The sequence below is a fragment of the Ornithorhynchus anatinus genome, chromosome 7 (genome assembly GCF_004115215.2).
Source record: "Ornithorhynchus anatinus isolate Pmale09 chromosome 7, mOrnAna1.pri.v4, whole genome shotgun sequence".
In the NCBI taxonomy this organism is placed as follows: domain Eukaryota; kingdom Metazoa; phylum Chordata; class Mammalia; order Monotremata; family Ornithorhynchidae; genus Ornithorhynchus; species Ornithorhynchus anatinus.
This window is the reverse complement of record NC_041734.1, coordinates 67,406,514-67,431,530: the sequence shown is the minus strand read 5'-3', so window position 1 is coordinate 67,431,530 and position 25,017 is coordinate 67,406,514. Positions and strand designations below refer to the sequence as shown.

At 57.2% G+C, this 25,017-nt stretch overlaps 1 protein-coding gene across 1 annotated transcript; it reads left to right on the top strand.

Annotated features, from left to right (window-relative positions):
* The first annotated feature begins 1,858 nt into the window (after positions 1 to 1,858).
* On the top strand, positions 1,859 to 24,099 carry LEMD2 (LEM domain nuclear envelope protein 2). The gene is made up of 9 exons (XM_029069334.2): positions 1,859 to 2,388; positions 8,062 to 8,102; positions 9,759 to 9,834; positions 13,556 to 13,632; positions 14,942 to 15,021; positions 16,970 to 17,115; positions 17,747 to 17,848; positions 18,042 to 18,144; positions 22,205 to 24,099. The coding sequence occupies exons 1-9, from the start codon at positions 1,881 to 1,883 to the stop codon at positions 22,353 to 22,355; spliced, it is 1,284 nt and encodes a 427-aa protein (XP_028925167.1). The 5' UTR covers positions 1,859 to 1,880; the 3' UTR covers positions 22,356 to 24,099.
* The last annotated feature ends 918 nt before the right edge of the window (positions 24,100 to 25,017 follow it).

The following is a 25,017-nucleotide window of genomic DNA, read 5'->3' as shown; positions in this document are numbered from 1 at the left end:
AATACCAACATTATTATTATTATTAAGCGCTTACTATGTGCCGAGCACCGTTCTAAGCGCTGGGGTAGACACAGGGGAATCAGGTTGTCCCACGTGGGGCTCACAGTCTTAATCCCCATTTTACAGATGAGGTCACTGAGGCACCGAGAATTCATTCATTCATTCATTCATTCAGTAGTATTTATTGAGCGCTTACTATGTGCAGAGCACCGTACTAAGCGCTTGGAATGAACAAGTCGGCAACAGATAGAGACGGTCCCTGCCGTTTGACGGGCTTACGGTCTGATCGGGGGAGACGGACGGACGAGAACGATGGCAATAAAGGGAGAAGTTAAGTGACTTGCCCAAAGTCACACAGCTGACAAGTGGCAGAGCTGGGATTCGAACCCATGACCTCTAGGTGTCAGCAGGTCATGGGTGGTAATCCCGGCGCCGCTATTTGTCTTCTGTGGGACCTTGGGCAAATCACTTCCCTTCTCTGGGCCTCAGCTTCCTCATCTGTAAAATGGGGATTGGGACCGTGAGCCCCACATGGGACAGGGACTGTGTTCCACCAGATGTGCTTCCATTCAAGAGAAGCATCGTGGCTCAGTGGAAAGAGCCCGGGCTTAGGAGTCAGAGGTCATGGGTTCTAATCCCGGCTCTGCCACTTGTCACCCGTGTGACTTTGGGCAAGTCACTTCACTTCTCTATGCCTCAGTTTCCTCATCTGTAAAAGCAGCGTGGCTCAGTGGAAAGAGCCCGGGCTTGGGAGTCAGAGGTCATGGGTTCTAATCCCGCGTCCGCCACGTGTCTGCTGTGTGACCTGGGGCAAGTCACTTCTCTGCGTGGTTCAGTGGAAAGAGCCTGGACCTGGGAGTCAGAGGTCATGGGTTCGAATCCCGGCTCGGCCACTTGTCAGCTGTGGGACTGTGGGCACGTCACTTCACTTCTCGGTGCCTCAGTGACCTCATCTGTAAAATGGGGATGGAGACTGTGAGCCCCACGTGGGACAACCTGATTCCCTTGTGTCTACCCCAGCGCTTAGAACAGTGCTCTGCACAGAGTAAGCGCTTAAGAAATACCGACATTATTATTCTCTGGGCCTCAGTCAACTCACATGGAAAAATGGGGATTAAAAAAAAAGTGAGCCCCACGTGGGACAATCACCCTGTGTCTACCCCAGCGCCTAGAACAGCGCTCTGTACAGAGTAATCCCTTAACACATACCAACATTATTATCATTACAATCATCAACGACCTCCCCTTTGCCTTTTTCCTAACGTTAAGGACCTCCCCAATATGGCCGCCGTTTCTCCACCTTCCTAACGTCAAAGACCTCCCCAACATGGCCGCCACCTCGCCACCCTGCCGGCAACGACCTCCCCAAGATGGCCGCCGCCTCCCTACATTGCTAACGTCAACGACCTCCCCAAGATGGCCGCCACTACCCCGCTCTCCGAGGTATGACCTCCCCAACATGGCCGCCACCTCCTCACCTACCAATCCCCAACGACCTCCCCAACATGGCCGCCCTCTCCCCTGCACTCCACCCTCAACGACCTCCCCAACATGGCCGCCCTCTCCCCTACACTCCACCCTCAACGACCTTCCCAACATGGCCGCCATCGCCCCTACACTCCATCCCCCACGACCTTCCCAACTTGGCCGCCATCGCCCCTACACTCCATCCCCCACGACCTCCCCAAGATGGCCGCCACCTCCCCACGCTCCTATGGAGAACGCCCCCTCCCCCCCATGGCCGCCCCGCTCCAATCAGCGCCGACCTCCCCGACATGGCCGCCCCGGCCCCGCTCGAATGGGCTTCCCCAACATGGCGGCCCTCGGGGTCCTCCGCCCCGCCCCGTCCGCCGGCGGGAAGTGGTTCCGGGCGGGGTCCGATGATGGCGTCCCTGACGGACCAGGAGCTGCGGCGGGAGCTGCAGTCTTTGGGCTCGAAGCCGGGGCCCATCACGGCCACCACCCGCTCGGTCTATGTGGGGCAGCTGCGCCGGCTGCGGGCCCGGGCCCGGCCTCCCTCGGCGCCCGAGCGGGCCTGGCGCGGCCGCTTCCCGGGGCCCGGCCCGGCGGCCCGGGACGGAGGCAGCTCGGAGGACGAGGACGAGGAGCGGGGCCGGGCCCGGGGCGGGCCGCCGGCCCTGAGGGGCGGCCCGGCCTCGCGGCGCCACTGGAGCCCGCAGGCCTCGCAGGCCTCGCAGGCCGCACAGGCCTCACCGCCTCCATGGCCGCCCGACTTTGGCCAAGGGAGCCCGGGCCGGGCCCGGCGGCTGGAGCGCGCCCTGTCCCGCCTCCTGGCCTGGGCCACCCTCGGCCTCCTGCTCTTCTTCCTGGCCATCCTGGCGGTCAAGTTCGGGGGCCCGTCCCGGCCCCGGGAGGCGGAGGAGCACAGTACGTAATAATAACCACCATGGCGTCTGTCAAGCGCCGGGGGAGATACCACGGCATCGAGTTGCCCCACGTAGGGCTCACAGGCTTCACCCCCCCCCCCCCCCCATTTGACAGATGAGGGAGCTGAGGCCCGGAGAAGTGACTTGCCCAAAGTCACCCAGCTGGCAAGCGGCGGGATTAGAACCCACGACCTCCGACTCCCAAGCCCGGGCTCTTGCCCCTGAGCCACACTAATGTTGGTATTTGGGAAGCTCTTGCTATGGGCCGAGCGCTGTTCCAAGCGCTGGGGGAGATACAAGGTCATCAGGTTGTCCCACATGGGGCTCACAGTCTTCATCCCCATTTTACAGATGAGGGAATCGAGACCCAGAGAAGTGAAGTGACTTGCCCAAAGTCACACAGCTGGCTAGCAGCAGAGCGGGGATTAGAACCCACGACCTCTTGACTCCCAAGCCCGGGCTCTTGCCACCGAGCCGAGCTGCTCCTTATTAATAATGTTGGTATCTGTTAAGCGCTTATTATGTGCCAAACACTGTCCTAAGCACTGGGGGAGAGACAACGTCATCAGGTTGTCCCATGTAGGGCTCACAGTTTTCATCCCCATTTCACGGATGAGGTCGCCGAGGCACAGAGAAGTGAAGTGACTTGCCCAAAGTCACACAGCTGGCAAGCAGCAGAGGTGGGATTAGAACCCACGACCTCTTGACTCCCAAGCCCGGGCTCTTGCCACTGAACCAAGCTTCTCCTCATTAATAATGTTGGTATTTGTTAAGCGCTTACTATGTGCCAAGCACCGTTCTAAGCTCTGGGAAAGATACAAAGTCATCAAGGTGTCCCACATAGGGTTTACAGTCTTCATCCCCGTTTGACAGATGAGGGAACTGAGGCACAGAGAAGTGACGTGACTTGCCCAAAGTCACACAGCTGGCAAGTGGCGGAGGCGGGATTAGAACCCATGACCTCTGACTCCCCAGCTTGGCCTCTTTCCACCGAACTCCTCATTAATAATGTTGGTATTTATGAAGCGCTTACTATGTGCCAAACACCGTTCTAAGCCCTGGGGGAGATACCAGGTCATCAGGTTGTCCCACGTAGGGCTCTCAGTCTTCATCCCCATTTTACAGATGAGATAAGTGAGACACGGAGAGATGAAGTGACTTGCCCAAGGCCACCCAGCTGACAAGTGGCGGAGGCGGGATTAGAACCCACGACCTCTGACTCCCAAGCCTGGGCTCTTTGCACATCCCATGACCCCGTCCCCCCTCCAACCCCGTCCCACCGAGGGGACCCTCACCCTCGTCAGCCGCCAGGGTGGAGGTGAGGTTTTCAGTCGGTCGAGCTTATATGCAGTTGTATTTATTGAGCGTTTACTATGTGCAGAGCACTGTACTGAGCGCTGTCAGTCATCTTTATTGAGCACTTACTGCGTGCAGAGCACTCTACCGTTATTCATTCATTCAGTCGTATTCGTTGACCACTTACTAGGGAGAAGCAGCGTAGTTCGGTAGAAAGAGCGCCGACTTGGGAGTCAGAGGTCATGGGTTCTAATCCCGGCTCTGCCGCTTGTCGGTCGTGTGACTTTGGGCAAGTCACTTCACTTCTCTGGGCCTCAGTTACCTCATCTGGAAAATGGGCATTAAAACCGTGAGCCCCACGTGGGACAACCTGATCACCTTGTAGCTACCCCAACGCTTAGTACAGTGCTGGGCACATAGGCGTAACAGAAACCATCATCATTATTAAGAGAAGCAGCGAGGCTCGGTGGAAAGAGCCCGGGCTTGGGAGTCAGAGGTCATGGGTTCAAATCCGAGCCACTTGTCAGCTGGGTGACTTTGGGCAAGTTACTTCACTTCTCTGTGCCTCAGTTACCTCATCTGGAAAATGGGGATTAAAACCGTGAGCCCCCCTTGGGACAAGCTGATTACCTTGTATCTATCCTAGTGCTTAGAACAGCGCTTGGCACATAGTAAGCGCTTAACAAATACCGTCATTATCGTTGTTAGTAGTACAATACAGCAATCCCTGCCCCCCAGCGGGCTTCCAGTCCCGCGGGGAGTGAGGGGGGAGAGTACTAAGCACTTACTTTCCAAGCGCTTAGTAAAGTGCTCTGCACATAGTAACCGCTCAATAAAGATGACTGAATAAATAATATTCAATCCATATGATTGAATAAATAAATATGATTGAATGAATGAAGCACTTGGGAGAGTACAGTAAAACAAAACAATAGACCCGTTGTCCGTCTGGATCAGCATTGCTATTTATGGAGCGCTTACTATGCGGAGCATTGTGCCGACGTGGCTGAGAAGGAGCCCGGGCTTGGGCGTCGGAGGTAGTGGGTTCTAATCCCGGCTCCTCCACTTATCAGCTGTGTGATTTTGGGCAAGCCGCTTGACTTCTCTGTGCCTCAGTTACCTCATCGGGAAAATGGGGATGAAGACTGTGAGCCCCACGTGGGACAACCTGATTACCTTATATCTGCCCCGGCGTTATCATCATACCGAGCATTTGAGAGTTGGAACAGTTCTTGGTACCTAGTAAGCGCTTAACAAATACCATCATTTTTAGAACAATAATGGTCCCGGAGGCGGTCTGGAACGTCATTGGTATTTGTTGAGTGCTTACTACTGCTATTAGTATATTCATGATGCATTTTATTAAGCACTTACTGTGTGCCAAGCACTGTAGGAAGCGCTGGGGTCGATCCAAGCAAATCGGGTTGGACCCAGTCCCGGAGCCCTGTTCCGAATGCTTGGGAGAGTATCATTATTATTGGTACGGTGCTTTGCACAGAGTGAGCACTTAAATGCCATCATTATTATTATTATTCATTCAGTCGTATTTATTGAGCGCTTACTGGCTCGAAACACCGCGGCTCAAGAGGCGACGTGGCTCAGGGGAAAGGGCACAGGCTTGGGAGTCCGAGGACGTGGGTTCTAATCCCGGATCTGCCGCTTGTCTGCTCTGTGACTTTGGGCCTCAGTTACCTCATCTGTAAAATGGGATTAAGACCGTGACCTTCCCTGCCCACCACGAGTTTACAATCATTCATTCATTGTCGTATTTATCGAGCGCTTACTCTGTGCAGAGCACTGGAATGTACAATTCAGCAACAGAGAGAGAGAGTCCCCGTTGAACAGGCGCAAAGTCTAAACGCGGGAGGCAGACAACAAAACAAAACAAGTAGCCGGGCGTCGATACCATCAAGATAAATAGAATCGTAGATATATACACGTCATTAACAAAATAGAGTAGTAAAATATACAGATATGTACAAGTGCTGTGGGGAGGGGAAGGGGGAAGAGCGGAGGGAGGGAGTAGGGGGAATGGGGAAGGGAAAGGGAGGGCTCAGTCTGGGAAGGCCTCCTGGAGGCGGTGAGCGCTCAGGAGGACTTTGAAGAGGGGAAGAGAGTTAGTTTGGCGGAGGTGAGGAGGGAGGGCGTTCCCGGGACGGGGGTAGGATCTGGAGATTGGGTCGGTGAAAGCTAGCAGCCTCCAGCTCAGGGCACGCGCCTGGCCCCCGAGGTTGATAGTCATAATTACTGTGGTATTCGTTAAGCGCTTACTGTGTGCCAGGCACTGCACTAAATCCTGGGGTAGATGCAAGCAAACTGGGCCGGACACGGTCCCTGTCCCGTGCGGGGCTCACCGTCTCAATCCCCGTTTTACAGACCAGGTAAGGGAGGCTCAGAGAAGTGAAGTGACTTGCTCAAGGTCACGCAGCAGGTAAGTGGTGGAGCCGGGAATAGAACCCATGACTTTCTGACTCCCAGGGCCGTGCTCTATCCACCAGGCCATGCTGCTTCTCCAGCACGAGGACCAGCCCAAAACTCGGCCTCGGGCCTGCTCTCCGCCTCTCTGTTGCTCTTTTAATCGGTCGGTTTTCTCCCAGGGAGACGTGTCCCTTTTTTTTTTTTTACGGTCGATCGATCGGTATATTTTTTTGAGCACTTACTGTAGGCAGAGCACTGTACTAAGCGGTTGGGAGAGTACAGTACAGTGGAATTAGCAGATACGTTCCTTTACGGATAGAGGATGACCCCGGGAATCAGAAGGACCGGGATTCTAGTCCCGGCTCCGCCACTCGTCTGCTGGGTGACCGTGGGCAAGTCACTTCACTTCCCTGTATCTCAGTTTCCTCGTCTGTAAAACGGGGGTTGAAACTGTGAGCTTCACGGACAGGGACTGTGTCCGACCCGATTCGCTTGAGAAACATCATGGCCTAATGGATAGAGCACGGGCCTGAGAGCCAGAAGGTCTTGTCTTGTCTGCTGTGTGGCCTTGAGCAAGTCACTTTGCTTCTCTGTGCCTCAGTTACCTCATAATATGATAATAATGGCATTTGTTAAGCACTTACTATGTGCAAAGCACTGTTCTTAGCGCTGGGGGGATACAAGGTGCTCAGGTTGTCCCACGTGGGCCTCACGGTCTTCATCGCCGTTTTACAGATGAGGTAACTGAGGCTCAGAGAAGTTGTGACTTGCCCAAAGTCACACAGCTGACAAGTGGTGGAGCCGGGATTAGAACCCATGACCTCTGACTCCCAAGCCCGGCCTCTTTCCACTGAGCCACGCTGCTTCTCCAAATGGAGAGTGAGACTTTGAGCCCCACGTGGGAAAAGGATTGGGTCCAATCCGATTTGCTTGTATCCACCTCAGCGCTTAGTACAGTGCCTTGGACATAGTAAGCGCTTAACAAATACCGTAATTATTATTATTACCTCATCTGCAAAATGAGGATTAAGACTGTGAGCCCCGAGTGGGACAGGGATGCGTCCAACCCAGTTTGCTGGTATCCGCCCCAGCATCTAGAACAGCGCTTGGCACACAGTAAGCGCTTAACAGATACCATTATTTATTATCATTATAGTTGTCATTACAGAAACGACAGAATGGGGATTTTCTGTGTATCGATTCGGGAACGAAGGGCCAGATGCCTGTAGTGCTCTGCCAAGATCGGGGATTAATTGGTGCCGTTAAATGGACCTGGAACCGGCCTAAACCACCCCCTCACCCTTTCAGAAACGTGTCTCCCTCCCCTCCCCCCCGCCGGATTCAGTAAACCCCGAGCCGCGCCCCGTTTTAACGGTCGCTTTCAGCCGGCTAGTCGTCATCTCACCGGACTCGCAGCAGCCGATCCCGCCGAAGGAATCGGGGGGAAGGCCGAGGGAGGAAGCTGCCTTTTCCGAAACCGAAAGGGCAGTGTCGAAACTGGTCGGAAGAATGAAAACCAACCCGAGAGACGGATTCCTTGCCACTACGGTTTCAGGCTCTGCAGAGGTCTCCTTCCAAAACCACTTTGAATGGGGCAGCAGATGATTTGTTGGTCAATGTGCCGAGAGGTATTTTAAAAGTGCTTCTCAGAATGCTGATTCCCTACCCTTCCTCGGAGCGCCTTTGCCCTAGGAAAGAAGTTTTAAGGTGAAAGGCTCCCAAATGAGACTATCAATAAAAGCCTTCAGCCCCTCCCCTCCCTCTCCCTTCTTCCAAATTGAAGAAATCTTTTACCTCGCTTCCAAACACATCAGGGCTCACCGTGTTCAATCATGGGTGATTTTCATGACGTTGTTTACACCGTAGTCTTCTGAGGAGGTCTGTTGCCCTTGGATCGGAGGAAATTTTCCACACCCCTCCTCCCCAACCCCTATAATTTCATATTTCTCTTTGGTCCTAGTGAAATTGTTACCGGTGGACTGTGAGAAAAAGACAGATGAGGTGAGTGTGAGTTGAGTTCCACAGCTTTTTATTAGACCTGAGCGGGGCTTACTCCCCGGAAATGGTCCCGATGGGATTGTCTTCGGGATGTGATATCGGTAATGCGGTGTCTGCTACGCGCTTACCGGCGCCAAGCACAGAGCAGAACGCTGCGGGACATCCAACCAGATCAGGCCCAGTCCCCGTCCCACACGGGGCTCACAGTTTAAGAAGGAAGGGAGAACAGGGATTTCATCCCCCTACTGCAGGTGAGGGAACTGAGGCCCAGTGAAACAGTGACTTGCCCAAGGACTCAGCAGGCAAGCGGCAGAACTGGGGTTAGAGAAGCAGCGTGGCTCAGTGGATAGATCCCGGGCTTGGGAGTCAGAGGTCATGGGTTCAAATGCCAACTCTGCCCCTTGTCAGCTGTGTGACTGTCGGCAAGGCACTTCACTTCTCTGTGCCTCAGTTCCCTCATCTGTAAAATGGGGATGAAGACTGCGAGCCTCACGTGGGACAACCTCATTCCCCTGTATCTCCCCCAGCGCTTAGAACAGTGCTCTGCACGTAGTGAGCGCTTAACAAATACCAACATTATTATTATTATTATTAGAACTCGGGTTTCCTGACTCCTGGGTCTGTGCTCTTTCCCCAAGACCACACCTCTTCTCTCATGCCTCCCCCGCACTCCCCCAAACACCAGATTGAGTCGATCTTGTTAGACTCAGTTCTGACTAGGAGAATTCGAAACTTGTGGAACTCAGTCAATCAGTGGTGATAAGTGAGAGCTTATTGTGTGCGGAGCACTGTAGTAAACACTTGGAAGACCGTGTTATTACAGAGTTGGTAGACATTCCCAGCGCACAACACGCTTACCGTCTAGAACTCTGACTTCTTGTCGATCTGAGGTGCTCCCGCCCCCCCGCCTTTGAAGGAGCAGAGCCCCTTGGGCCACTAATGTTGATCCATTAGTTGACTTCCCTTTTCCCCGCTCTGAGTGGCCTTCGGGAAACACAAACTCGCTGATTTCAGACAGGATGACTCCCCCTTTGGCAGTTCGTTTCTGGGCAGCCTCCCGATCCCTGCAGAGATCGGTATTAGAAGCTCGGCCCGAACCCCCCAAATGAGGCAGGGGAGAAGATGAGCCTCGGGGTCCGGCGAGCCCGGACAGTGACGTTAGCCAGTAGAAGTGAAGCTCGCTCCTCCGGGCGGATGGTCTGGGGGAAGAGAGAGAGCCGTAAATTGCGGGACGATAAATTCTGTCGACTGAGGCGAGGTTGTGTCTCATGCCGCCGGGGGCCGTGACTTAAGACTAATTATCGGGCGTTCACGCCTCGGTTCCAAGGACCGCAGGTTTAGATCACGGCCAGCGAGGACGGGGAGAGAAGACGGGTGGGTTGGGAGGGTTCGGCGGAAACGTCCTCCCCTGGATCCAGAATTGGAGGCAGTCCAGGACAACTCGGGAAGCAAGGGACCGCCTGATGTTGTCCTGCCCCTTCGCCGGGATGGGAGACGGCGGGCCGGGGTCAGACACTCGGGCTGCTCTTCGCGGGCCTCGGGGTTACCCGATGCTGGGAGCTCAGGCCCCCGGAAAGATCTCCCATCTTCATTCTGCCAACTAACTGATTCTTTCTCCTCCCTACAACCTCCCTGCTTCGGGGCCGCCCAAACGCCCAGTACTGCCAAGCCAAACAGAAGGAGGTTTTGCTAGAAGTGCTGCATGAGTTATACAACTTCCTGGCCATACAAGCCGGTGAGTAGATCTGTGGGGTCGGATGCCAGCGGGAGGAGGGCGTTCTGAGGGGGCTTAAAGGAGGTGGGGATGGCTACCCCTCTCTCCCTGTCAGACCGTCGGAGATTGGGCCAACCCAGTTCTCTTCCCAACCTGCGGAGTTCCAACCCGTTGGCTTTCCCACGTACCGTGAGCCACGTACAGGGACTAGCTCGTATCTACCCCGGCTCTTAGGACGGTGTCCGGCGCGTAGTAGGTGCTTAGCAGATGCCTTCAGAAGGTTAAGTTTGGGCAGAAAGGGTCAGGGGGTCATTGCCCTGGGATGGAACAGGAAGACCCGGGAGGCCAGCTCTGTTTGAGTCAGTTTGCATTTGTAGCAGGCCCGTACGCTGACGAGGGGCCGCCCAGGACCCGGGTTGAGCCGTGGGTAGTGCAGGGACCATCTGGTTCCCAGAAATGCCCCAGGGCTCAAAGGTCTGAGGGGGCAACAGGGCAGCCACAGTGGCCCCGGGCTAGAGCAGGCCCTACATGATTAGTAATAATAATAGTATTTGTTGAGCACTTACTATGTGCCAGGCACTCTTCTAAGCTCTGGGATAGTTACAGAGTGATTGGGTTGTGGGTTAGACGTAGAGCCAAGATCCGCCGTTTCCTCTCCACCCAAAGGGCTATCTTACTGGTTCGGGCTCTCGTAATATCCCGGCTGGATTATTGTGTCAGCCTTCTCTCCGATCTCCCTTCCTCTTGTCTCTCCCCGCTCCAGTCTATTCTTCATTCCGCTCCCCGGCTCGTCTTCCTGCAGAAACGCTCTGGGCCTGTCACTCCCCTTCTTAAAAACCTCCAGCGGTTGCCTATCGATCTCCGTACGAAACAAAAACTTCTCACTCTAGGCTTCGAGGCTGTCCATCCCCTTGCCCCCTCCTACCTCGCCTCTCTTCTCTCCTCCTGCAGCCCAGCCCGCACACTCCGCTCCTCTGCCTCCGCTCACCTCCTGCCTGTGCCTGGTTCTCAGCTGTCCCGCCATCGTCCCCCGGCCCACATCCTCCCGCGGTCCCGGAACGCCCTCCCTCCTCACCTCCGCCAAACTCATTCTCTTCCCCTCTTCAAAGCCCTACTGAGAGCTCACCTCCTCCAAGAGGCCTTCCCAGACTGAGCTTCCCCTTTTCCCTCTGCTGCCTCTCTGCCCCCCCTTCACCTGCCCTCAGCTAAGCCCCCCTTTCCCCCCCTTTCCCTCTGCTCCTCCCCCTCTCCCCTCCCCTCAGCACTGTGCTCGTCCACTCATCTGTATATATTTTTATTACTCTATTTATTTTGTTAATGAGATGTACGTCCCCTTGATTCTATTTATTGCTGTTGTTTTCGTCTGTCTGTCTCCCCCGATTAGACTGTAAGCCCGTCAATGGGCAGGGATTGTCTCTGTCTGTTGCCGAATTGTACATTCCAAGCGCTTAAGTACAGTGCTCTGCACATAGCACTCAATAAATACTACTGAATGAAATCCTCTCCTACGTAGAACTCACAGTCTTAATCCCTATTTTACGGATGAGGGAACTGAGGCACAGAGAAGTGAAGTGACTTGCCTAAGGTCACACAGTAGACAAGTGGCAGACCCGGGACTAGAACCCACGCCCTTCTAACTCCCGGGCTTATGTTCGATCCACTTGGCCGTGCTGCTTCTCTAAAAAGGCTGGGTCAGGGAGAGAGAATAATCCTAACTGTGGTATTTATTAAACATTTACTATGTGCTAAGTATTGTCCCGAGCGCCAGGGGAAGTACAAGATGATAAGGTCAAGGCACAGTTCCTGGCCCCAAGGGGCTCACGGCCTAAGTAGGAGGGGAAACGGGTATTACATCCCCCTTTTCCAGAGGAAGAAACTGAGACCCAGAGAAGTGAAATGACTTGCCCACGGTCACATTGCAGAAATGTGGCAGATGTGGGATTAGAACCCAGGTCCTCTAGCTTTCAAGGCACGAACTCTTTTCTCTAGGCCCCGCTGCTTCTCTGTTTGTTGGGATACAGGCTACAGCTCACTGTCCAGTGTTACCCACTGCTGACAGGGGACACCGGGCCAGTCTTTGAACTCCTGTAGGCCTCAGTTTCCCTCGCTTTGACGCGAGGAGAGGCGTCCCTGGCCTCTCCTACCTCCCAGGGATAACGGGAAGGCACACGAGCCCAGCGGTGAGAGAGCGTCGATGTCCCTGGAAGGGAAACGTGGCGTCGGTTCAAAGTGCCGTTACCATTACCCGGTGGTTGTGATCCCGTGGCCCGTGACTGGAGGTTGAGGGTTGTCTCCAGACCTGACGGGGGAGGGATGTGCCCGAGGATGGCACGGTGGCACACGTACCACACGGGTGCCCCAAGACCCAGCTCGCTCGCTGCTCCGGACCATCAGGGACCAGCAAGGAGCCCTGAAGTCTGGACTGGTCTAGAGAAGCAGCGTGGCTCAGTGGAAAGAGCCCGGGCTTTGGAGTCAGAGGTCACGGGTTCGAATCCCTGCTCCGCCACTTGTCAGCTGCGTGACTGTGGGCGAGTCACTTCACTTCTCTGTCCCTCAGTTACCTCATCTGTAAAATGGGGATGAAGACTGGGAGCCCCACGTGGGACAACCTGATTCCCTTGTGTCTACCCCAGCGCTTAGAACAGTGCTCTGCACATAGCAAGCGCTTAACCAATACCAACATTATTAAGGCGACCCCAGGGATGGGGGTCTAAACTAGCGCCCCTGGGAATCGGCTCTGGTCTCGAGGCGGGCAGGGGCCCAGGCGAGACGGCTCCGAGAGACCGACTTGACTCCGGGCTGTCCTGTAGATTGAGCTCAGGCTGGAGTCCCTCATTCCATCCTGAAATCCTCCGCTCCGTTCCCCGTCAGCGCCCTCCTTCCCGGCCCACTGCCCCTCTGAGCTCAGAAGCCTGTGGATCACCCCCAGGAGGGAAGCAGTGTGGCCGAGTGGACAGAGCACGGGCTTGGGAGTCAGAGGACGTGGCTTCCGATCCCCGTTCTGCCACTGGTCCGCTGTGCGACCTTGGGAGACCCACTTAACTCCTCTGCCTCTGTTACCTCATCTGTAAAATGGGGATTGAGCACATGAGACGAGCTAATTGCCTTGTAACCGCCCCAGCACTTAGAGCAGTGCTCGGCACATTGTAAGTACCTAACAAATATCACGATTATGGTGATCGTTAGTCTCAGGGATTGGATAGGAGGCCCCACCCTCATTCTCCGAATCACCTCACCCGCACCCCCAGGGCTGGGCTGGCATCAGGGTGGGCAGTTCGTGGGCAGAGGGGTCGCGTCGGTCGGTGGGCCCGTCGGAGGTCACGGAGATGACGCGGTGCCGTCCTGGGCGTCTTCCCCCTCGGAATCTTCATCTCGAACCTCCCCTGCCTCCTTGGCCTCCTTCCAGCCTGTGCTTGGGAGGATCCGTTCCCCGCTGCACCCGAAACTCTCCGCCCGGTCCTTTTAAAGATCAATTGAAAGCGGACCTGGGTGTTATGCAGCTTTTAGTCATCTGATGCAAATAACCAAACGGTGTGGCGAGTCAGGTTTTAATGATCTGGAATTGATGCAAGCTGAGTGGCTTTGGATCCGGCTGTGGGGAGGGGAGCTTCTCTGGCGGAAGGTGGGAGGAAACAGCTTGGCCGCGTGATCCTTCTTGGAACGGCTGGCTTGGCCCTCGTTGCGTTTTGAGCCGAGTCATTCCCCCTCTTAATCTTTGCTCTGTCCTGAATTGTTTTTCTAGGTAATTTTGAGTGTGGCAATCCTGAGAAGCTGAAAAGTAAATGCATCCCTGTTATCGAAGCCCAGGAGTATATAACTGTAAGTAGTTCTGTGATCTTTGACCGTCATTACGGCCTCTTGGTGCTCTGGGTCTGTTATCCTTGACCACCCCGTGCCCTCCCCCTCCAGCTCCCCCAAACAAACGCACACACGCCCCATTTGGGTCTCGGATTGTCGGCCCACAGGGTCCCTGAGGCAGAGTCGTTGGGGTCTCTTTTATGGCATTTGTTAAGTGCTTACTTTGTGCCAGACACTGTTCTAAGCGCTGGGGTAGATATAAGGAAATCAGTCCATGTCCCACGTGGGGCTCACGATATTAATCGCCATTTTACAGATGAGGGAACTGAGGCCCAGAGAAGTTAAGTGACTCACCTGAGGTCACACAGCAGGCAGGTGGTGGAGACGGAATTAGAACCCAAGTCCCGCTGTCTCCCGGGCCCACGCTGTGTCCGCTAGGCCATACTGCTTCCCAAGTTGGCGGGAAGCAGGGCCCTAGGCCAGTGCCGTGGAAACGTTTACTCTGGTAGCAGAGATCCCCGTCTTAACGTGACTGACATCTTTAACGCCCGCATCTACTACTGCTCCTGAATATCTCCGTGTACCACCCCCCCAGTACTTTTTTTTTTTATGGATTTAAGTGCTATGAGCCAGACACTGCACTAAGCACTGGGGTAGGGACAAGACAGTCAGGTTGGACACAGTCACTGTGCCTCACGGGTTCATGCTCTTCATCCCCATTTTACAGATGAGTTAACCAAGGCACAGAGAAGTGAAGTGTGAAGCCTAAGGTCACACAGCAGACAAGTGGTGGAGCCGGGATTAGAACCCAGATCCTTCTGACTCCGGGCCTGTGGTCTGTCCACTAGGCCACGCGCTGCTTCTTGTGGTACTTGGGAAGATACTGTAGAAGAGGTACGACCCTGGTCCCGGAGGAACTCATAATCCAGTCGGTCTGGTACCGGCCGGTCTGCCCTCTTCTTTTGGCCCGCCCGACTCATTGCTTCTCCAAGCAGTTCCGCCCTGTTATCTGTTATGAGATTCGTGAAGCGTTTAATATAACCGAGCGCTGTTCTAAACGCTGGGGTAGATAGAAGTTCATCTGGTCGGACACCATCCCTGTCGCACATGGGGCCCACAGTTTTAGGAGGAGGAAGCGTGAGTATTGAATCCCCGTTCTACAGTTGAGAAAACCGAAGCACAGAGAAGTTAAGGGACTTGCCCATGGTCACACTGCAGACAGGTGGCAGGGCCAGGTTTCGAACCCAGGTCCTTTGACTCCCGGGCCCGTATCCTTCCCACTAGGGCTCGCTGCTCCTCGTGAACTGATCTTGTGGCTCCTTCCCTGCAGAACGTGACGGGTAGCCCCCCGGTGAAGTTTGAAGCCGCGCTGACGTGGATCCTGAGCAGTAACAAGGATGTAGGAATCTGGTGAGCCGGGGAGTGGAGTTGGGTCCGCGCCCTCCACGGATGGGTTCCCCCCCCAGGTTGGGGCTGGTTGGGAGGTGCCCGGGTCCACGCGCGGAGAAGCAGCGTGGCGTAGTGGATATCTTCCCCTCCACTAGCCTGCTGTGTGACCTTGGGAAGTCATTTAACTTCTCTGTGCCTCGGCTCATCTGTACCATGGGGACTGAGACTGTGAGCCCAATGTGGGTCAGAAACTGGGTCCAACCTGACTTGCTTGCGTCCGCCCCCCGGCGCTTAGTACAGAGCCTGGCACGTAGTAAGTGCTCACCGAATACCATAATCATCATCATCCTGCGGGGCCACCCGGAAGTTGGACCGTTCCTTTAGTAGCACTTTCTCTGAGCCTGCCCGGACCCGTCCCCTCCCGAGCGGTTTGGGAAGAGACAACCAATTAATCATATTGAGTACTTACCGTGTGCAGACCATTCATTCAAGAGTATTTATCGAGCGCTTACTATGTGCAGAGCACCGTACTAAGTGCTTGGAAGAGTAAAACAAAGTTGGTCAACACATTTCCTGCCCACGGTGAGCTTATAGTCTAGAAGGGGGAGAAGTACAGTCCCTGGTGGGTGGGGAACCTCTCGTTTTGGCCGAGCCCTTCCCCTGTCCCTCGTGCCCGGGGATCCCCCTCTCCTGGAGCTTCTCCGCTGCCCGGCACGCCTTCCCCGGAGGGAAGAGCGCCCCGGGCACAGCTTTTGCCACTCCCTGGGAAGGCGGAGGGAACGGGCGGATTGGCCCTGATCCCAGGATCCTCCACTGGAGCCCATCCTGGAGGGCAGCACCAGCCCTCCCCTCGCCGTGTCACGTGCCGTGTCATCTCTGTGCCATGTCGGGTCCGGGCATCACAGAGTGGGGGAGAGATGCCAGTGGGCGGTGTCTGACAACGCCTGACGTTTCTCCTGCTGGGAAAACGATCGTCCTGGAAGCATTGACCCGTTCGCTCTTGAGATCCAGATCTCTGCTCGGGTCCCAACCTTACACTGTTAAAACTCCCCAGGCTCTTCCTCTAATCCCCGAAACGACCCAGTACACCGGCCTTAGGGCGGAGAAGTGCCCCCGAAGCAATGCGACCGAAACCTCGGTAACGGGGCACGGGCAGGCTGTTTGAGGGATGGCTTTAACAGCCCCGTGCTTGAGGTCTGAGTGATTTTTTTTTTCCTTCCCCCCGCTCCCCGCAGAAAGCCTTACAAGATAAGCATTTTATGCGTCACGGCTCTTAGCCAAACTACCGAGGTGGCTTCAAGAAGGAATCCGGTGGTCCCCCGCGAACCGAGAAGCCCCCTGGCCGCCGAGGGGATTGGGGGGGGGGGGGGGGACAAGAGAGAGGGCGGCTTCCACACTGGGTCGCCGCCGAGAGCCGCCCCGAATATCTCGCTGCGGTTACCTGGGCTCTGGGGTAGACGGGAGGGCGAACGGATACGTTTGGCTTCGTCTAGGCTGCGTGCTCCGGCTTGCCCTTGACCGGCTTACGCTCGGACTCTTTATAAGCGAAAGATACTCCCTTCCCAGACCCTGCTGTCGGATTCCGGCCGGGCGATTGCCGAGCGGAGGTTCAGTAAACATTTCCAATTCTTTCTGCCGGGAGGAGGGAATCCAATTTAAAGTTTAATCTTCTGCACGCTGAGAGGCCCTGTCGAAGAGCCTGCAGAGGGAGACGTCACTTTAGCGGTGGGAGTTTAATCCTGCTGCCGTCTTTAAAGCTTTAGTCTTCCTAAGTAGCCAGCGCGGACATTTTCTGGCAAGAGCCTCCCCGAGATCCTAAGCACGGTTCTGTGAGGAAGCGCTGTAGGCCGGCGTCGGTTCGGTTTTTCTACCGATGAAACGCCAGGGTCTTCTCCTCGTTTGGGGGCCGGCTGCAACAGGGAGGCCTCGGGCCCAGGGACTCCGGTAGCCGATCGATCCTCTCTTGCAGGTTGAAGGGGGGAGACCTGTCGGAACTGGTGACGGCCGTGGACCAGGTGGCCTGTCTGGAGTCGGCCCGGCCTCGGATGGGCGTGGGCTGCCGCCTGAGGCGGGCCCTGCTCACAGCCGTGACCAGCGTGCTCCTTTTCTTCTGGGGTAAGCGGCCCCGGCAGCTGGGAGCGGGTCCCCGTCTCTCCCCGACTCTGTCCGTCCCCCTCCCGGGCCCGTGGACCGGCCTGGTGATTTTCCCCGGCGTGACTGATGGGTGCTAAAAATCCCCGTGTTGGAGAGTTCGTTTCTATCTGGTGAACCTGAGGTCTAGCCGGTAGGACAGAGGAGATGAACGTGTCAGCCGTCGTATCGAAATGTCGCTACCGTTCCCGCCGGCCCCGAGATGGGCTCCGAAATGGTTGGAAAATGTCCTCGGCACCGGGTTAGGTGGCTTGGGGCTCATGGGAGAAAGCCCTGCCTGCCCCTCTCCTGTTGGGTGGAAGCTGAGGGACCCCTGGGGAAGGCCTGCCGGAGGCGACGGGGTCGACCGGTGGCCGTGATGCCCGCCGTCTGCCCGACAGCCAACTCTAGGGAACGGGACCGCCTCTCGTTAGAAGGGACCAAATGGGAGGACGTGCGCCGTCCTCTCACGCCCTCGGAATGCGGGCCCGGAAGTCGGGGGTCAGACACAGACTCGGGGTTGAAGGCGACGTGGCCCCCGTGGCCGGAGCGGCCCCTCGGCCGGGGCGGCCCGGTCCCCCGAGACTTTCTGGGCTCTGATTTTTGCCTTCCACAGGTCTGGCCTTTCTGTGGGGAGTCCTGATTCTCCTGAAGTACCGGTGGCGGAAACTAGAAGAGGAAGAGCAGGCCATGTATGAAATGGTGAAGAAAATTATAGGTGACCGACTCTGGAAAACATCCCTTTGACCGAAAAGTAGACCGTCTCCCCACCTCCCATCTCTCCTCCCCTCTGCCTCTCCCCCCATTTGCCTCCCTTTCTCTCTTCCCCCTGCCTCCCGTACTCCCGGGAAGTTGCTGAACTCTCATGGATGGTTGTGTTGCCTCCCTTCTCTCTCCCTCTCCGTGTCCAGCTGTCGTGCAGGATCACTATGTGGACTGGGAACAGGACATGGAACGCTATCCCTATGTGGGCATCCTTCACGTGCGGGACACCCTGATACCTCCTCAGAGCAGGTGAGTTTCCTTTTGCCCTTCCCCTCCGTGAATGCCGGACCACCACTCTCTCCGCCTTCAAAGCATCATTAAGGTCGCCATCTCCTCCAAGAGGCCTTCTCCGATTAAACCCTCTCTCCTCCAGCTCGCTGGCCCTCCTGCGTCGTCTGTGCACTCGGATCTCTGACCTTTGGACGTTGGATCGCACCCCACCCCCAACCCCAGAGCACTTAAAGAGAAGCAGCGTGGCTCAGCGGAAAGAGCCCGGGCTTGGGAGTCAGAGGCCGTGGGTTCGAATCCCAGCTCCGCCACGTCTCAGCCGTGGGACTGTGGGCAAGGCACTTCTCTGTGCCTCAGTGACCTCATCTGGAAAATGGGGATGAAGACTGTGAGCCTCACGAGGGACAACCTGATTACCCTGAACACCCCGGTGCTTAGAACAGTGCTCGGCACATAGTAAGCGCTAACAGATACCGACGTCATTATTAAAAAATAATAGTACTTCTTAAGCACTTACTGTGTGCCAGGCGCTCTTCCAAGCACTGGAGTAGATATAATTAATCAGATTGGACCCAGGCCCTGTCCCACACGGAGCTCACGACCTTAACCCCCGTTTTACAGATGAGGCGACTGAGGCACAGAGAAGTGATGTCTTTGTTGAGCGCGTACTATGTGCTAGGCGCTGGTGCGGATACAAGCAGACCGGGTTGGACGCAGTCCCTGTCCCACATGGGGCTCGGAGTCTCACTCCCCATTTTACAGATGAGGTAACTGAGGCCCGGAGAAGTGAAGTGACTTGCCCAAGGTCACCCAGCAGACAAGTGGAGCTGGGATTAGAACCCAGGTCCTTCTCACTCCCGGGCCCGAGCTGCGTCTGTTAGCCCATGCTGCTGTTCGTATCTTCAAATGATATTATAAATTTTCTATATTGCCCGTCTCGCCCTCCAGACCGTAAGCTTACGCTGGGCAGGGAATTCAGTTGTGTCGTGCTCTCCCAAGTGCTTAGTGAAGTGCTGTGCACATAGTGAGCGCTTAATAAAAGCTATTGATCGTTTGAGTCTCCCGAGAGGGCATCCTGCCCTTTCACTACCCCAGTGCCCCTTTGGAGGCCTTCTTCAGGAGCTGGTTACAGTGACGACGATACACAGAGTAGCAGCGTGGCTCAGTGGAAGGAGCACGGGCTTAGGAGTCAGAGGTCATGGGTTCTGATCCCGGCTCCGCCACACGTCAGCTGTGTGACTTCGGGCAGGTCACTTAACTTCTCGGTGCCTCAGTTACCTCGCCCGTAAAATGGGGATGAAGACCGTGAGCCTCACGTGGGGCAACCGGATTACCTTGTATCAACCCCAGCGCTTAGAATAGTGCTTGGCACGTGGTAAACACTAATAATTATCATTATGAATGGAGAGCTTCCTACGTCCAAAGCGCCGGGGTGGACGATCGCATTCAGTTCCTGTTCCTCATGGGGTGTCGCGGACTAAGGGGAAAGGGGAATGGGTATTTTTATCCCTATCATACAGATGAGGAAACCGAGGAAAAGGCAGAAGGTCACCCGGCAGGCCAGTGGTGGAGACGGGACCAGAACCCGGATCTCCTGATCCTTGGGTCTGTGCTTCAGGAGCTGCCCGTCAAATCATCTGGGCAGACAGCTGCCCTTCCTGAGAACCTTCACGTCTCTGCCCGCCTGGTGGGAGCCACACTCCCTGCCCCACTGCCGGCTGTTGGCCGCCAGCTCCGTCTGACTTGCCCTGAGGTGCCAGGCAGCCAGGAGGAAGGACCTCAGTTTATCCAGCCGGGGCCTCTCAGTCGACCCCTCTGATCCCTCGATGGAAACTACTTCCCGGGGATTAGAGCTGAGCCGTGGAAACCCGAAACGCAACTGAACGGCCCGTGGCTTATGAGCTCTGCTGGGAGACCCCTCTTCTTTCTCTTCCCCGCTCCTCCTTTCCCCCGTCCTCCTGTGAAACGTTTCAGAGGCCTGCTTGGGAGAGATCGAGAGAAATTTGGAGAGCTTGTTTGCTGATAAGAAGCAGTGGAGGCTGATTAAAGTAGCGAGCTCCATCTGGGCCGCTTCATTAGCGCCTAATGGACAACTGGCGGGGAAGGAGGAGGCTGGGAGCCCAGCGTCTTGGCCTTTAGATTCCAGGAGAATCCCGCCTCAGCCTGTTCCAAGGCCTCCGGGTGAGCGTGACGGTGATCGCGCAAAGCCGCCTTCGGGGCGGCGGACTGCGGTAACCCTCACGGTCGGGTCCGGGGCTACGCCGCTCTGTCCGGCTGCGGCTCGGGTGGTGGCTCTGGCCTGGGCTGGCCGCGGAAGACCTGGCTTCCCGGTGCCGGGTGATGATAAAATAATTATGGTACTTGTTAAGCGCTTAATGTGTGCCAAGCCCTGTTCTAAGTACTGGAGTACGTACAAGTAAATCAGGTTGGACACCGTCCCCGTCCCACGTGGGGCTCCCACTCTTAATCCCCATTTTACAGATGAGCGAACAGAGGCCCGGTGAAGTGGCTTGCCCAGAGTCACACAGCAGACGCGGGGGAGCTGGGATTAGAACCCGGGTCCCAATGGGTTCCTAATAGGAGGACTTCCCCTGACTCCCGGGCCCGTGCTCTAGCCACCACGCCATCCTGCTCTGCTACCGAGGCCCTGGGTGGTGCCGGGAAAGTCACTTCCTTTCCCTCGTTTGTAGAGTTGGCGTAACGCCAGCCGCCCACCACCATCTCCCCCGACTAGGGTGAGCGTAACACCTACAGAGAGGGCAAGGAACTCCCTTCCCCTCCCCATCCGCGTCTCCACCTGCTGCTCGGGAACTGGCTGGATCACTTTTCGCACTTCTCCTCCAGGGTACCCTGAAGGGGAGCTCCCTCTCCTGTGCTCCTGCCGGGCGGCCCTGTTCAGAGGGACGAGGGGCCAGACCCCTGCCCCCGAGAAAGGACAGACCGGAGGCTTCTATAAACCACTGACATCATGGGTCCTTGGGGCCCTGAGACTCGGTGGGGCTAATCCTAAGGCTGCCGTGCACCCAAGTCACAAGAGCCAGGGCGCAGGATTGACAGGAAGGCTGAGGGGGAGGAAGATTCCCAATCGGATTTTACCAGAACGCCCCAGGGATCCCCACTCTCACCCTCTGCTGGGATGTGGGCTTCTCGGGGCTCACCACCCCTGCGGGAGGGAGGGGAGAACTGGCGGGGGCGAGCCAGGCTCAAGCATCGAGAAGCAGGAAGTGGAGCTGCTGAGGAGGACCTTCGGCCCTGGAGAACTGTCGCTTCGTTTGCCCCGGGAGCTTCACCTTCCCCTCCCCCCCCCCCCCCCGGGGCCACCTGCACCCGGGGTTCGGCCCTCCCGGCTCAGTTGGCGGGGTCGACCGGACACCGTCCCCTTCAGCCTCTCACCCACGCGTGAGGTCCAAGATCGGGCTTGGGCTCGGAAATCGAGGACACGCGTAGTTCAGCCAGTCCCCCCATCCCTGCTTCCTTCGGAGGGACGGAGGGGGTTAGTGTGGGTGGGGACCACCGTCCTCAGAAACCGGGCTTCCCGAGGGTCGCTTTCTTGCTCCCCCGGCCATCTCCGCTCCCAGATGTGGGCAGCGGGCCCCAGTTCCCAACTGTGCTTTCAGCCTGGGTTTGGTGTTGATCGGCTCGGCCTCCTGACTCCCGTCCGAAGGGTGGGCACCAACTCCCACAGCCGGACCCGAGTGTCTGAGACACCGTGGGCTGGGACACACCTGAGGCTCTGTGTCCTGGACAGAGGGGCCGGTCAGGCCGGTCCTCCCTCGTACGGCGGTCCGCGGAGGTGAAGGGTTGTTCGTAACCAGATTAGAGCGTCTCTGTCACTCGTCTGCTGTTTGACTTGGGGCGAGACAGTGAACTTCTCTGCGTCTGTTTCCTCACCTGTAAAATAACGCTTCAATCGCCGTTTTCCCTCGTCCTTAGACCGTGAGCCCCATGTGGGGCAGGGACCGGGTCTGATCTGATCAGATTATCTCTATTCCCCAAATTCACACGACGCCTGGCACGTAGTAAATACTTCACAAGTGGCACGATTACGGTAATCGTTCTTTGCGGTCTCTTCTTGTTCCAGGAGAAGGATGAAGCGCATCTGGGACAGGGCAGTGGAGTTTCTGGCTTCGAACGAATCCCGCATCCAGACCGAGTCCCACAGGGTCGCCGGAGAGGACATGCTGGTCTGGAGATGGACTAAGCCCTCTTGTTTCTCCGACTCCGAGCGCTAGCCTCCGGGAAAGGGTCAGGCACGAGCTCAACTTGCCCACGGGGGCGCCTTCCACGAGCGGCGTGGAAGGTGCCGGGGGGGCCCGAGGTGCTGAATTCGGACTCTCCTCGACCTCCCCCCGTCTCTCCGCCTCGCCCCGTCCCTTCTTCCCACCTTTCTTCGGAAGGTCCCGGAGGATTTTCGGAGTTTAGCCTGTCGGGAGAACCCGGAACTGCCCCCGGGAGGCAGGGGAGACGTCAGACGTTAGGGCGGTAGCTGCTCTCCGGCTTTCCCACGGCCGATCCCGCGGCCCTCGCCCTCGGGTTCCCCGCCCCCCCCCCCCCGACGGGAAGCGGGAGGGGTATCTGGGTCACCTGAGTGGGAGTGAGCGATGAACGGTGGAGCCGTTTGAACCAGGGGGCTGCAGCTCGTCTGCTCTCCCCCAGGATTCAGCGGCAGTCCCTCGTTTGCCGAGTTCCCGGGAAGTGGTCCCCTTTGGGTGTGGGTCTGGGGAGATGGTGGGTTTGGGGTGGGTTGGGGGGAGCCGTGTCCTCGCCCTTGGGGTGCCTTGGCTGGCAGGGTGTGCGGGCCGTCACGGGTTTCTCCTCTTGGATTTCGTTCCCCCTTCCATCTAGAGGGGGGCTAAGCTAGACGCCAGGAGATCGTGGATGGGATCGGGAGGTCCCCTCCGGGCCAGAGCCGAGGCGGGGTGGAGCGTTGGGCGGGCCCGTCCCCTAGGAGAGAGCTGACTGACCCGGGATGCCTTGAGCTCCGGTGCAGAGCAGCCGGCCGAGGGTCACGGTTCAGAGGGCACAGCCAGGTGCCACCGGGTGCAAACCGGCTGAGCGGCCAAACTGGGAGGCGGGGGCTCGAACCCATTTAATGGTGCTCTTTGCTCCAAGCCTTCAAGGGGGGCGGGCTCCCTCGGCGGAGCCGCCGGTTTTAGGAAGAACTAAAGACGCCGGCGGCGAATCGGTTCCGGGGCCGCGATGCGCCTCTCTGAACCTCGCCTCGGGCAGCGTTCCCTCCAGCGGGGAGGCCGTGCGCTTCTGGGAGTCAGGAGACCCACCGCCCTGACTCCCAGGAAGGTTCGTCTTGAAAGGAAAACTTCCTCCAAACCTCAGGGCTCACTCAAAATCCTGGAGCCTCTCGGGGGGCCCGGACGCCTGGTCTCGAAACTGAGGGTCCGAAAAGGGAGCCGCTGCGCCTTCCTCCGTCCTCTGGCCGCCGGCGAGGGTCGCCGGGGTTCCCTGTGAATTCCAAGGGAGAGCTCGCTGAGACCCTCCACGTCTACCTCCCGCCGGTCTGTCACCGCGGATCGGAGTAGAGAAAGTCATCCTTGGCAACCAGGCGGTGTGGTGGCGGGGGCGGAAAGAGAGGGGTCTTATTAGTTCAATTAGAAAAGATGGCATACGAGCATGATTTTGTCCCTCTCTGTTTTCATCTGAGCCACGGGCTCGGGGTTGGGCCGAGGACAGCACTGGATTGCCGTCCCGGAGACACCGGTCATCTCTTTCGGCTCTCCGGACGCCTCTCTGGCGACGAGCGGGCTCGGCCCTCCCGTGTGCTAGCGCTACTTCCCCGGTTCTTCCGAGGGCTGCGCGGCCCCCGGGCCCCCGGGGGTGGGCAACGGCTGAGCCCCGGCCCCTCCCCGAGGGGAGAAGCGTTTCCGGGAACAGGCTCCGGCCGGAGTGGGGGCCTGACCGCGGCTTCGGTTAAGTGGGGCGGACCTCTGTGGGGTGAATAATACTATTTGTTTAAAAGCCGCCTGTTTCTGTCCTGCGTCTGTCCCGTGGTTCCGGGTGGCGGGGGCCTGGCCCCCGCCAGGGGCACTCAGGATCACGGCCCCGAGGGAAAGAGAAGCCCGGTCGACGCCTGGCGGAGCCGCCTACCCGGAGGGTGGGGCGGGGTGGCCGGCCAACCCGGGGAGCTCCCTGCTGGGCCGGTGATGGGCCCTGAAAGCGAGCAGGACAGCTTGCCCCGTGAAATGACCCACTTCCCCTTCGCCTTCCTCCGCCGCTCACGGAGGCCAGTTAGGTCTCCCGTTCCTCCCTCCGAGTCCCAGCTCTTGCGTCCGGGCCCGTTTCTCGGAGTCAGTCTGCGGGCCCCACTTGGGGACAGGGAAGGAGTTGAGAGCGGCAACGTGGGTGCGGGTAGATTTGGCCGTGGGCCCAGGCCCCAGGCCCGCTACAGTAAATGCTGTGAACCTCTGCCTCCCGTTCAGGGCCGGGGCCCGGAGCCGAAGCAGTCCACGGCCCGGCGACGGCCGTTGTCTTGGAACCCGAGGGGTGCGACAGAATGAGGAATGTGTGTTGCCTGGAAACAGCCAAAGGATGGAGCGTTATTCTCCCTGCCGTTGTACCCTGGCCCGGCTTGCCGAGCTAGGTGCTCTGGCTGGTTAACAATTATTGTGGTATTTTTTTTAAGTGTTTACTCCGTGCCGGGCACTGTATTAAGCGCCGGGGTAGATACAAGGCAATCAGGTTGGACACAGTCCCTTGTCCCACATAGGGCTCACAGTCTTATCCCCGTTTTTTTCAGATGAGGTAACCGAGGCACAGAGAAGTGAGGTGACTTGCCCAAGGTCACACAGCGGACAAGTGGCGGAGCTGGGATTAGAACCCAGGTCCTTCTGACTTGTAGACCTGGGCTCTATCCAATAGGCCACACTGCTTCTAAGCACT

Bases quoted from the DNA above. Each gene is read 5' to 3' on its own strand.
- LEMD2 (XM_029069334.2), top strand. From the start codon at position 1,881: ATGATGGCGTCCCTGACGGACCAGGAGCTGCGGCGGGAGCTGCAGTCT. The intron at 8,103-9,758 runs GTGAGTGTGAGT...CCAAACGCCCAG, and splicing joins GTGAGAAAAAGACAGATGAG to TACTGCCAAGCCAAACAGAA. The intron at 15,022-16,969 runs GTGAGCCGGGGA...CCTCTCTTGCAG, and splicing joins AACAAGGATGTAGGAATCTG to GTTGAAGGGGGGAGACCTGT.